Source organism: Rhagoletis pomonella, unplaced genomic scaffold, assembly GCF_013731165.1.
Source record: "Rhagoletis pomonella isolate Grant_MI unplaced genomic scaffold, Rhpom_1.0 Rhpom_scaffold_00001, whole genome shotgun sequence".
In the NCBI taxonomy this organism is placed as follows: Eukaryota; Metazoa; Arthropoda; class Insecta; order Diptera; family Tephritidae; genus Rhagoletis; species Rhagoletis pomonella.
This window is the reverse complement of record NW_023458555.1, coordinates 41,458,034-41,472,529: the sequence shown is the minus strand read 5'-3', so window position 1 is coordinate 41,472,529 and position 14,496 is coordinate 41,458,034. Positions and strand designations below refer to the sequence as shown.

General features: G+C 35.4%; 1 protein-coding gene across 1 annotated transcript; it reads left to right on the top strand.

Annotated features, from left to right (window-relative positions):
- The first annotated feature begins 13,165 nt into the window (after nucleotides 1-13,165).
- Nucleotides 13,166-13,759, top strand: LOC118745848. Its single transcript, XM_036479542.1, has one exon. It carries the CDS (start codon nucleotides 13,166-13,168, stop codon nucleotides 13,757-13,759), a length of 594 nt encoding a protein of 197 aa, XP_036335435.1.
- The last annotated feature ends 737 nt before the right edge of the window (nucleotides 13,760-14,496 follow it).

The following is a 14,496-nucleotide window of genomic DNA, read 5'->3' as shown; positions in this document are numbered from 1 at the left end:
CCGTGCACACAACCACATCTAGCCATGCGGCAACATCGAGCGACAACACGACTGCTGCCAAAGTCTCATCCCAGTGGGACATGCCAAAACGTAGAGGGCAGTTATGCGGGGACATGAATTGGATGGGGCGGTAATGAAAGCGAGGTTGTTTGCCTGACATTTTGGCTTGACCAGCCGCAGAGCGGCTGTAGAATACAAGCAAAAACGATATCCGAAGCAGCTGCGTGAAATGCTTTGAAAGCTAAATAGAGACGATGAAAACAACTACAAGTAAACGAAAGAAAAAGTATGGCAAAAATATTTCAGAAAATCGTAGCAGTGGAAAAAGAATGTTACGATACACCTAAATGTATTTACCATTAAAGTTTACGATAATGACAACACAGACACAAAGACAAATAGCAAAGCGAGATCGAATACAAAAATAAGAGCATGGCATACAAATTCGACAGCGATATCCACAACTTGCGTAGACAGGAGGACATGAGGTTACAAGCCGAAAATCAAAGGAATACTAGAAACAAATATGTATGTATGTGCATTTGTCGTGTCGTGGGCGGAGGGCAAGTGCTGTCTGGCTAACTGGCTGCTGTCATGCTATTGCTTTAATCCACAGCAGCTTAGACACTGAGACCAAAACATCACGCCATCAGTAGTGGAACATTAATGTGGAAGGATGCGGTTGTATGCTCAAATTGGTACCACAATAAAACAAGATATGAAATAAATTTTTTTCACACTTAAATCCGCTCATACAATTATGAAATTAGAATGAAAAGATAAAGGCCTTTGACGTTGGGTGTTGAATTTTACTTCGTTGTCGTTTCATGGATTGTATACTTGTCGGCGGCGATAGACGTTTGGTTGTCATTGACAAGGAAAAATTTATTGTTACGACTGCGTTGACCTTGTTAACAATGCACGTTAATGTTTAAGGGGTAAATAGGCGCAGTTCTATGCCACAGGTATCATTTTAAAATCCGACAAGGCTTATAGTTTGTTCAAAGCCGCAACTTCCCAAATCTGGTTCCGCTCTGGCTTCGAACGCATATCACATAAGAGCATGTTTCTTCCTTTACATGACCCCTGGCACGCCACTTAGTGACCACATTCTGGATGTAGCCCTTAAATAGTTTTGTATTTGAATAATAATAAAAAATCAAAAAAAAAAATTCGAGTGGTGGATGGCGTCAAAACTGATACCTTACTGAAAAAGCCTTTTCCTTGGCATCTAAGAAGAGAAAAGAAGAAACTCCTAACTCAACCGTCTCTGCGGTCTTAGTTAAGATGATTAGGCAGAAATCGGAGTATTTTGGTTGTGCTATCGAGAAGCTGGAAACTGAAGAAAAGAAGGACATCAGTCGTTCTTGCTTCTGGCGCACGAGCAGTTATAAAGCATACCGGTTCTCTCTTCGCTACTCAACATATATTTCTACGAATGAGTTTCCATGAATCAGAACATGTGAATTCTAGACGTCTGGCGTCATTGCCGGCTAGAAGCCTACGTACTTAAATTCTGTCATGTGAGGAGTAAGTAGCAGATATGTAAGACTGGAGCAACTTGTTTGACGAAAATTTGATACATTTTCCACATGACCTGATGAAAGTGGCTGCGACAACCGGAATATGTGTTTTATCTTGTGTTATGAGGCAAATCACCATCTAAGAACACTGACTGTCTGTATTTTAGGGAGTAGCTTAACAACTCGCTTGCTGCATCGCCTCGACTTCGAATCACAGACGAAATTGATAAAGACGAGGCTAAAGTAGTGGCTGACAGTCTCGTCCACCCTTTGAGAAGCTGAGAAGTTGAGCAGTGATTCGCGAAGACATTTAAATCGAACCCCAACCAAATGATAGGATCTCGTAGCAAGGATATAATGTAGGCTGGTAGTCAAATAATGGACCAATAAACAAATATTTATTAATTGTTTTATTCAATCAGTTTTATGCTGGTAACAAATACCTGGGTTTTCTAGAAAGCTTGTAAGCTAGTTTCTTCTTAATCTCGCGGTTTTCGTTGGTCCAGAGAGTCTTTCCACTCATATCGTGCTTCTCAGCCTCTACGAGGTATACTAGACGATCGCTCTTCAGTCCCTGTTGTGCATAAAAAATACATAAAATTGAAGTACACTTATGTATGTATATATCACAGGTAGAAATTTGCAGTGGAGTTTTGTGGAATTTCTAATGTGCAGTTACAATTGCACCACTAAACTCAATCCCCGTTGCGAAAAATTTGCAGCGAGCGACATCTACTACTGCTGTCATCAGACAGAGCACACATTTGGTCTGGAATTTGAAGTATTGCGGAGGTCTCGGCAGCATATATCTTGGTTCACTCCCATCAGTGAACAAATTAGTCGAATCAGAATGAAAGCTAAACATATTTATGTATTTCAACAATCGAAAATTTCAACCTTCATGACAACACCTCTTACAATGGAGATATGCTCCTCGACTTCGCCGCAGCACAGAAAGTGGTACTTAGTAGTACCATACACTAGGGGGACGGCAGCTGCCAGATGACTATACCCTTGGCCAGAATGTACTGGGACCACTACCGGTAGCATGTCTCACAATACTTGAGGCTGCTTCGGATGTACTTCTAAAACTTACCATAATTTTAGGCCATTATCCACGGGGAGGCCCTTAAACCTTTTTGTAGGCCAATAAGGAAGGGATAAAAAAGTTCACAACTACTTTTGGGGCTATTTACTTTCGCCACCGCAGCCACCATCAGCAGCTGAGTGAATATTTAGCAATGCCATCGAGAAGCTGCCGGTTGGCAATAATCCTGCAACCTCAGTAGGATTGTGTTTTTAGAGACGAATACTTGAACTTTCTAACACGAAAACAGTAAAATGGACGTTATGTAGCCTGAGTTGTAGATGCCCGACATAGGTCAGGCGAACGTCTGCGTCAAAGGGCCGTTAATATCAGAATTGAGCAGCCTAAAGGGAAGTTATTTGCTGTCTACGCCGGCTATGACCTCTTTCATATAATGAAAAGTTCTGAAAGACGCAGCTTAATGTCTGAATTCATGTGGATGTCAGAACTGAAAAAAACGCATTTGTTCATATACTTAACTGGGTTAAGAGGCGCCCATATACAAATGTAAATCCAATACATAATTGACACATCCGGGTATACTTACAATGGTTTCGATAGTTGGAAAAAACATTTATTGAAAATAACGCTCCATAAATTACCAGATTTGATCGAAATAATTTTTTATCTAGGCTATATGTGTCACCTTTGCCTAAAAGTCGAAATCATAATGTAAAGACTCACAAAATTCGCATGTGTTTAGATGAACGGCTTGGAACACAGGTGATTAAATTTTTGGTGCACAAGCGACTGCGCTGGATTTTCAGTTAAAATTTGTGGAGGAATAAGTCAGCGCTCAACAGTAATGAGGCAAGTGGGATTCGCTAAAATATAAATACAAACATAGTATATATGTACATACATGCATATGTATTTATATAAAAATATATACATATATGTACATTAATATTCAGGTCCGGCCAAACATGTGTCCTCCGTCGCGAAACTCCGCATGAATGGTTGACTGTTGGCGCAATTCCATAATAATAAAAGCCGCAGCAATTACCGCTATTGCAGTTTTGTCACAACTTTGCTCGTTTTGTTTATGTATTTATCTTTGTTGCTGCCTGTAATAAAGCCACAAAATGTTGGCCTAAATATGCAGTGTGTCCACTCATTTTTAAATACAAATCTCGGCTAATCTAGTTGAATTTAAAATAATTGTGGCAACGTGCTATTCACCAGCTGTTGTCTACCAAAATGTTCCTGCCCGGACAAGAAAAGATCACGAAATCGAAAGTGCATACAAAACGTGATGCGGAAAGGCACAAAATCGGTGTAGTGAGCATTAAATTCTTTAAATATATTTTATTTTTTATTTTTTCTATTACAATATATTTTTTTCTATCTTTCTAAAGTGTTGCTGCAATGCCAACTCGTGCATGTGCACAGATAACAAAAAACTATGTTAGCAAAAAATCTAAAAATTTCTAAAATGGTAAAAATTGCTTAAAAGCTCAAAACAATCCAAAAATGTCTAAAAACAAATCGCCAATGGCTGACGTTGCTTGCGCTTTTAGCTTTTCGCTTTGTTTGTACGAATCTTTTGTCGTTTGCATTGCTCCTTTTGCATTTCTATTGTATGTACACATACGTATGTATATGCACGTATGTATGTACATATGTGATATATTTTGTTTGTATGTACCTACATATTCAAGTACATAGTTGTGTGGGCGTATGTGAAAAAAAAAACTTAAAATTTTATTGTAGCACTTTATTTACCAAGCCATTTGTATTAGTGGCATTTTTTACCACGAATGTCAGATTTTTATGATTACGTCTATTCATTTCGCTTTTAAATGTATGGCCGCGCAACATGATATTGTTTTATGGACTCAACTTTTATTAGCTACAGGCCGAAAAAATGCAGTTAAAGTTAAACAACCTAAACAAGAATTCGCTTTATATTCGAAAAATAATTTGACATCGCTAAAAATAAAGTAAAGCAAAAAATATGCGGTTTCTATAGTATCTTTTGATTCATAACTTTTAATGAAGCAATATGTTTGTCAAAAGCCACAAATAAGATTATATTTTATTTTATAAAATTTTAATCACCGATTTGAAACAGCCAACACCAAAATGTATATCTGCATATATGTTCATGTATACATATATGTATACATATCGCACACCGCACATAGGGGTATTTCAACGATTTAGGCGGCCAAAAACCAATTTGATAAAATTTTGGAGAAAACTTAAAAAATTAGTCACATTCGATAGAGAACATTTTCCAGTCCCCCTCACTTTTCTAACTTGCACACCGAACGCTCACCGTTGACCGGAAACTGAATATTCTAACGCTGCTTATAAATAAATTTTCGCTTTCTAGAAAGATCGTGACGGTTTTAAGTTGATATTTTGATTACTGCATTATATTTATAAAAAGTAGTGATGGCTCCGCATACAGACCGTAATAATGCATTTAAGCGTAAATTTTTTTTAATAATTTTATTAAGAAAAAGTTCAATTTAAATGTAACGAAAATAGCGGTTTTCAACGAGTATTTTTTTGTTAATTTTTGTGAATATTGAGGAATTAGTTGTATCCCCGGGAGAGATCGCGTTAATATTCTGTGTTCAATTGAAAGCTTAGAAATTTGGCTAATATAGTGTGAAAAGACTGCCCGCAGAAAATGGCAGATAAGTGGTATTTCTTAACTTAGAAAATGTATTAAGGAAAAATCTAAAAACGCGACTAGTATATAGTAACACTGCTTTACATCTAATTGAACACTAAAATTAAACTTTTTAGATGAATTTGAGGTCGCTGAACTAGAATATGAATCCATTCAATTTAACAAATAAATAGTTTTCGAGATATTAGCAAAAGTCATGTTTTCTTGGACCTTTCGGTCCTGTTGCTAGAAATCTGCGGGAATCTAAGGCGAACCCAATGTTATATATTTCGGAATAAACATTTGTTTTCCTTTACATTGGTGTTATATAAGTGTTGATTAAAGAAATAGTTTGGGTATACAAGCGTTTAAATTTAGATAAATCTATGATATTTCAGTAAATATTGCATCCAAATTGTTAAAAATTAGTATGTAAACTAAAATTTTGGAACAAAATAGGATTATTATTAATGTTTTAGAAAATGGGTGTGGCCCCGCCCACATATGATGAAATGCTGTATATCAATATCCACTTCACTAATACGTACCAAACTCGGTATGAGCCTTGCTTAGGCTATATCTAACATAACTGCTAAAAATTCTTGAAATCGGGCGATAACCACGCCCACTTCCCATATAACGGTGATTTATAGAAACGCGAAAACTGCGATAAATCAATAACTACTGAAGCTAATTCACTCTAAATCGATTCTTGGAATAACCTCTTAGCATTAGTGGAAATTATAAATTTTTGAATAATGGGCGTGGCGCCGCGCACTTTTGACCACAAATGTATATCTCGGTAACCGATTTATCAATTTGTACCAAACTCGTGCACTTGGTATGGAAAAGCAATGCGTTGAAAATACGAAAACTCCGATATTTCAGTAATTTAGGACGCTAATTTACTCCAAGTTAATGCTTACGTAATTCTCTTAACAACAAATAAGACTGTTATTATTACAAAAATGTAGTTTTATTACAATGGGTGCGTTCGAGTTACGTAATAATTACCGCAATATTGCAGACTTGTTGCTTTCCTGATGACATGTTGCTGAAGCTCAACTTCAACTTTTCTAAAATGTTGCAGAAATTGCGCAGTAAAAATGTTTATGTTGCTTTTGATTTGCGCCAATGATGAGTAACTGATTGTCAAAATTTTATTCGTCCAAATTTTCGCGTAGAACGTGATACTCTTTCATAAAAGAGTAACACTGCCGCATTAATTCCGCCTCGAATACACCCATTTCTTACCTATCCTGTGATACATATTTGAATTATTTAATTCCTTCAATTAAAGTTGAATTTGATTTTTTAAACCCTGGAAGGTTCCTTAGAGATAAAGCATTTTCAAACCCATTTTCATTGATACCCATATTGCAGCAATTCATATAACAAATTGAACAAAATTTTTTAACAGGTGGCAACTCTGTTAATGTTTTAACCTACTTGATTTTAAACATTTACAATTCTATATGTCATTACACGTCTTTTCTAAATATTTCGAGTTGAAATATTCATAAAAATAATTTTGGTCGCATAAATCGGCTAAATACCCCTATGTGCACCGTCTTCAAAAGAGTCAAACTCAAAATTTGGCATTTTTGAACATATGCGCTAAAAATGTACACAGAGCTTTTATTTAGCTTTCAGCAAAAGCTGTAGCAAATTTTTATTATAATTTGTTAAAAAACTTAAGGGAAAGTTGCCCTTGCTCATATGATTAGCATGTGCTTAGAAATAGTATTTCACATATTCTGACAAACGTATTATTTTGAGTTGTGACTCTTTTGAAGACGGTGTGCGATATATATGTGCATATGTACTAGGGATGTTATTTTTTCGCTTTTTACAATCCCGGGATTTTCGGAATCCCGTTTTTACAATCCCGGGATCCCGTCCCTGGATTAGTCACCCGGGATTTAGATTATTATTATTTTCCAACAACTTAAATCGGTTTTTTTTTTAATATTGCGTGAGAAGCTCTCCTACTATAGAATAAATAATAAATAAATGGATTTGAAATCTAATTTTTTATTAAAAGTGGAAATTATTTCCTAAGTAACAAAACAAAAGACAGTACACCATTAAATGTATACGCATTTAATAATACTTTAGCGTGTACATATCCGATAATGTGCAATTGCCAATTTTGCACACAAAAATCAATATATTCGCGAATCCATGGACCAAATATAGTAACGCTGCAGTTTTAATTTTTTTCTCTGACGTTAGGATTTATTTTAAAGGACTTTGTACTTTCAAAGATATGATTAATTCCAAAAATGATTTAAAAATTTCAGTGCTATGTAGAATAAAAATATGGGTAGCAAATGAAAGAGGAAATTTCTTTAGAATTTAAAAAACTTATTTTTGGATTCGCAAGAACGAATAGGTAATTTTTAAGCTGATAAAAATTACTTGTTGTACAGAGCCATATCAAAAATGTAATTAAAATGTCTCACTTACATATGTACATTAGGCTGCATCACTCCCCATACAAAAAAAAATCGGTACAATTTTTCCATTGGAATTATAAAATCTCTTATATTTTAAGAAGTCCACCAAAATATTTCGAAAAAATATTAAGATTTAAGTGAGCTGGACCAATTTCAAAATACGTCCAAAAATGGAGTTTTTTATGAATAAAAATAGTTTCTTAGATTTTTTTTTTTGAAAAAATCCCCTCAAATGACAAAACCGTTTAAACTTAAAAAGTTTGCATAAAAATATTAAAAAAAAAATTTGAACGGAATCGTACTGATGAGATTTTTGATGCTGTTTTTTAACTTTTTTCAAGGATTGGTGTAAGAAAACCTTGAATAACTGAGCCTAAACTCTTCTGATTTCGACTTAAGAGGTGTCGGTGAAAAGTTATTTTCTCACCCTTTTTATTTCTTTGCTAATAAACTCATTCAAAGGATGAAAGAGTAAGGTAGGAGGAACGAACGTCATTCAAAGTTGAATAAAGATCTGTTGGTATTTGAAAAAAAAATGTATATTTTTTTGGACAGAAATAAAAACAGTGTGAAAATAACTTTCTACCGAGATCTCATAAGTCTAAATCAGAATAGTTTTGGCCCAGTTATTTAAGTTTTTCGTAAATCAATCTTTGAAAAAAGTAAAAAAACAGCATCAAAAATCTTATTCTTACGATTCCGTTGAAAAGATTTTAAAATATTTTTATGCAGATTTTTTAGGCTGAATCTGTTTTGTCATCTGAGGGTACTTTTTTCAAAAAGTTCTTTACAAAACTATTTGTATTCATAAAACACTCCATTTTAGGAGGTATTTTCAAATCGGTCCAGCTCACTTAAATCTTAATATGTTTCCCAAATATTTTAGTGAACGTCTTAAAACATAATAAATTTTGTAATCCCGCCGGAAAAACCGCAACTTTTTTGGTTATGCAGTCTAATGTACATACTTATGTACATATCGTTACCTTAATAGAGAAAGGCCCTATCTCATTTTCTTTGGAAATACTGCTTTGTACAACTGTCGGTAGATTCTCACTGCAAAGTTAATGCAATTCAAAAACAACTACTACAGCATTTAATTAATTATAGTCCTCAATTCAAAACAGCATTTTAAAGAAATTCTCAATCAAAGATTTAAAAGTTGTGTTAAGTTTTCAATCATTTTGCAAATAAACATATTAGAGTACTATTGTTTTTAAAATACATACAAAGTTTTTTTCTGAAGCCGAATTGAATTCTTATACATATTTTCTAGATTTGTTACAACCATTTTTAACCGATTTCAAAAAAGAGGAGGTTACCAGTTCGTCGGAAAATTTTTTAAATTTTTTTATGTTTGTTACCGCATAACTTTGGACCACGCTAACCGATTTCTATAAGATATTTTTAAAGGAATGTTGGCAAATAATTTGGTTTATATCCGATCATTGGATTATAAAGAAATTAACGGTACTCTAAAATTTGTATATGAGAATTAAAGTTGGTTTTGTTTTTTGCTTAAAATGACTTGTCTTGTGTTTACTTTAATATATTTTTTAGGTTCAAATAAAACTGAAATTAAAGTTTTCCTCCATGTGATTTGCGTTATATTTTGCTAGTAATTTTTCGCATGTGTATAAATTGAGCAAAACCATGTTTTCAACTGTAACATACGAAATTAGCAATAAATGTTGCAGATTTTATGTAATTTTTTTATATAAAAAATTCTAATATTTCCTTAAACCAGGGATGGAATTTAAAAATTTTAAAATCTGCCTAATGGTATTCAAAAATAATGCCGAAAAGAAGATGAAAGGGCCACAAAATGTAATTTCTTTTAAGACGTTTTAAGGTCAATATATTTTTAGAAAAAAATATTTTTTAAACACACTGAAGTAATATAATAATTATTAATTAACTAAATTATTACAGTAAATCACTTTTATGGAGGATTCCTTAGACATATACATAAATTCATAGTAAAGTTACACAGAATTCCAATTACGGAGGGGAAATACACCGAAATATAGCCATTCTGACATTTTTACACTCAAATGTATGTACATATATGCGAAATAATGGCAGTGAGATATTTTGGCCTATTCTTTTCATTGATTATTTTTTGACTGATATTAAATAAAAGTCTAATTCATAATTTAATAAACACAATATATGTACACAAAAGGGGCATTTCAAACTTTGTACAAAAACTGTAATAATTCAGCCAGTTTTCGCAACAACAATCGTTGAATTCAGAATTTTTCCCCATATGAAGTGGGTTCGAAAATTTTTTATATGGATGAAAATGTATGACACCGTCAGAAAAAAAAATATCAAAAAACTTCGCGATATTGCAGAAACATGCAGTTTTATTTAATGGACTATAAAACTGTAAACTTAGAATTTTTCTAAAAATTCTGAATTGTTGGGCAAACTTTCATTTCGAACTGCGTATTCAAAATAGAATTCAGCGGTTTGTAAATATTTCTTATTCTTATTTCTTTTTTTAGTGCTTTTAATTTTAATTTTTTGCATTTTTGTAATCTATAATGTGGTATGTGAATTATTGTTATATATTGGCATTTTATACACAATTTCTATATTTTATGATTGTGCCAAAACAGGAAGAATTGTGTTAAAAGTGCCTCTGAGAATGAAATTGCCAAATATGGCATTATTGCGCCTACTTTTCCATCACAGCTTTAAGCTAGAAACAACATATACAATTTTCAAAGAAATCTACCGTGACATTTTAGAAAACGGACTCTAAACTTATTAATAATAAAACGAAAATTGAAAAATTTGAGAGTCAAGTTCACAAAACAGAAAAGCACTAAATCAAGGCGAATTTTATATCTATTGAGGAGTGGGAAGCGTTCATCTGCTTCAAAATATGAATACGCAGTGAGCGCATGCAATGGAACAACAAAACAAATTTCATAGCTTATGGCACCGTTAGCGATGAGTCATTAATTGTAACTACCTGCAACTAGCAAAAGGCTAACCCAGCAAACATTAAAACTAATTACAAGCTATTCATTAAAGGTGAACTTTTTTAAATAGCCACCCAAGAACTAAGCAGCTCTGAGACCGTCATCATCCGTAATTCCAATAATTCAAATGCTTATAAAAAACGGGGTGCCTTTTTAACAAAATATCAAGGTTCTGATCCGAGTCGGCTGGCAGGCATGACTTTGAAAACAGACTTATGTACGAAATTTTAATTCCTGAAAAAAAAAACAAATTAATTGGCCATATCCATCTATGTAGAACCTCGAACCTTATAGCACACATTTTTTTAAACCAGTCAAAGAAGAAAGTATTAAAAATGAATTACAAAAACGGAAATCGAAAGACACTAACGACGTTAGAGGTTCTCTAATTCTAAAACAGCCAAAAATATAAGACTAAATAATTCTTAGGAAAAAGCTTTAAAAAAACGTGGCACATTTGGTATTGCTTGTGAGCGGTATTTGAAAAACGATCTTACCATGATGCTAGATTCTTCAAATGAAGATATAAGTCAAGAGGATACGACCAAACTTTTCAACCCATATGCAATTCTCGAAACGGAGTTATTATTGTACCGCAATAAAAAAATTAATATAACTGAAAGTCATCTCAACTGGAGCGGCGCCAATCGAAAATAAATTAAAATATTCTCAAGTTTCGCACGCAGATATCTGTCGACTCGAGCGAGCACTTATTTAGTGGCGACCCTTTAAGAAACAGGCTGTTACCTGAAAAGGCAGCATTACGTTTTATTAAACATAATTTTTAATTTGAAAATTCAAGTACTAAATTAAAGGCGCGTTCACCGCCCGGACAACTTTTTATTTGCTCTCAAACCAGTTTTGCCATAGAGGGTGCTGAAGTACGGCTCACCGTTCAGTTCGACACATTTTATTTTATTCTGTAGCAAACAGCTGATGATATTGTTGCCTAGATACGATTATGAGTGGAAATAACGCATTCAATTCGCTGCAAACGCATATAAAGGAGAACGCGGCAATCCGAATCATCAAGTCGTTCGAACAGAAAATCAAAATCAATTTGATCCGAACAAAGAGTGTTCGGCACATTTTTGTCGCGCTCTCGGGGAAACAATGTGGGAAAGGAATGCGTAAAATTACTAACAAAAAGTGTCCGGACACGAACGGTGAATCCGCCTTAAATAAACATTATTAAAGATTACTAACACCCATTATTTAATTAGCCTAAATCATCCAGCTTGCCTAGCTAAATTATTTCTTAAAAATACTTGATATCCGCATTTGCATCCGCGGATTTCAGCCTTTAGACATCCGTCTAAAATCCCACAATCGCAATATTTCTAGTACATATATACATATGTGCGTACATGCAATATTTTTCTTAGATTCCACAGAAACCGCAGAAACCAAAAAGTTCACAAACACATCGACATATATATTTATTGAAGTTGGCATTGTACCTATGTACATTTGCACAAGTACAGGTATGTATGGGAGCGTTAGCTACATAATTCTATTGAGCGGAAAAGAACCAGCTGAAGTTTTCCACATCATTGCACCGCAAAGTGGTTGGCAATAAACAGTTGCTAACTGAGTGTTAATAATGGTGAAAGATTTAACCGGCTTCAACAAGCATAAAAGTAAGCACTCGGCACAAATCAATAGATTACACATCACAAGCAACGCTGCAAATTGAAAGCAGCAACAAAACGAAACACAAACAACGCATCCATCCACATAAATAATATTCCAATCAGTTCTTCAAGCACCAGCTACCGATTCGTCGTAATGAAAACAAGTGAAATGAAATAAAAGTAAATCAATGCCAACAAAGCACAAAGTTTATCTACCAGATGCAATATAAATACTAACATATGTAAGTGCATACATACATATGTATGCATATACATATATGCTTAGAGTGTTACCAATAAGGGAGGCAGCAATACTCGTCCTGTGGGCGGGACCAGAATGAACTGTATGCAATTTACACATCCTTAACTCCTTCGCATTCATCTGCAGCTAGTGCAATACACCAAAGTAGTACCTGTGGTGTCAGGTATGTATATATATGTGTATATATATGTGGCGCTCGCCACTGTAAACACGGTATAATTGTCTTTTGCCGAATCGATCACTATCGATTTTCGATTGTATTGCTCTCTCACTATTGTATTGGCAGATGATCAAGACAAGTTAAGTTTTCGCTGGTAAATTGATACACATATTTTTCTGATTAATACGATAAGTTATATTGTAATTTCCGCGTTATTAAATTGCCAAAATAAAGTTTAATCTGTTCCATCACAAACCGGTTTGTATTGATTGCCGTTTCGCGCAACCAAAGCGCTAAATTGGTGACCCCGACGTTGGACCACGTGGACTCTTTGTAACATAACTCTGGAGGTTAGAGCTGACCGCTTCGCCAGTAATTTTCTTTAGCGGGTCATTATTCAACTTTTGGAAGCGACCATCAGGTTATGTCAGACGACGATACCAGTGTTAAGGAATTTGGCCATAAAGCAATAAAAGCAGAATCATCGAGATATTCGTTTACACAGCAGCAGTTCGGTATGGCTACTAAAATCAAGGCACCCCAATTCAGTACGCAAAATCCAAAGCTTTGGTTTGCACAAGTCGAAGCCCAATTTTCGACACACCAAGTAGTTACTGAGCGCACCAAATTCGACCTCGTAATTCCATTGCTTGATACTCGCGTCGCATCGGAAGTTGAGCGACTTATTCTCGAACCGCCAGCAGTTTCGCCTTACTCTGACCTCAAAGCAGCACTAATTAAATGTTTCTCAAAATCGGAAGAGGCAAGAATCTCGCAACTCCTCGACAAAGAACGCCTGGGTGACCGCACACCATCGCAGCATCTACGTCATTTACGAGCACTGGTTCCAGGTATAGACGACGTCATAATTAAAGCGCGTTGGCTATCACATATGCCAAACGAAATCCAGGTGTGCCTTGAAGCTTTCGCTTACGAAACAACTAAAAAATATGTCGACCAATCGCTCCCGACCAAGGTCTCGAAGTCGCTCACGCCCACAAGCAACGAAGAAACATGATCTCTGCTGGTATCATTGGAAATACGGAAAGCACGCTCGCACTTGCGTACCGGGTTGCAAGTGGCAGGGAAACGCCAGCGAGAATCAGTAGAAGCGGCCTGCGATTCTCAGCTAATATCTCGCCGCCTCTTTGTCAAAGACAGAACATCGGGTACGGAATATCTCATCGATTCCGGATCCGATTTGTCCGTCGCTCCGCGTGGGCGTCTTACATCGACATCTAAACCACTATGTTATCAACTGTACGCGGCGAATGGCTCAATAATACAAACCTATGGCTTGGCAGAAACAACACTTAATCTTGGACTTCGCCGTAATTTTACTTGGAATTTTATAATTGCAGATGTCACTAAGCCGATAATAGGTGCTGACTTTCTAAGCCATTACGACTTATTAGTCGACCTAAAACGTAAACGCCTTCGCGATGGTCTCACGGGCGCAATTACCCACGGAAATACTCTTACGACATCGGCAGAAACAAATATTAAAGCATTAGATAGCAAAACAGCATACTTGGCGTTACTGAGAGAGTTCGGCGATATTACACGGCCAGTAAACCTAAAATCCAGTAAAAGGAAGCATTCGACCGTTCATCACATTCGAACGTCACCGGGACCTCCAGTTTCGTGCAAAGCTAGACGCCTGGCTCCCGATAAGCTGAAAATAGCACAAGCAGAATTTAGCAAAATGATCAGTCAAGGCATTTGCAGACCTTCCAACAGCGCTTGGTCTTCACC

What these genes read in the sequence shown, in the direction of transcription:
- LOC118745848 (XM_036479542.1), top strand. Translation starts at nt 13,166, where the DNA reads ATGTCAGACGACGATACCAGTGTTAAGGAATTTGGCCATAAAGCAATA.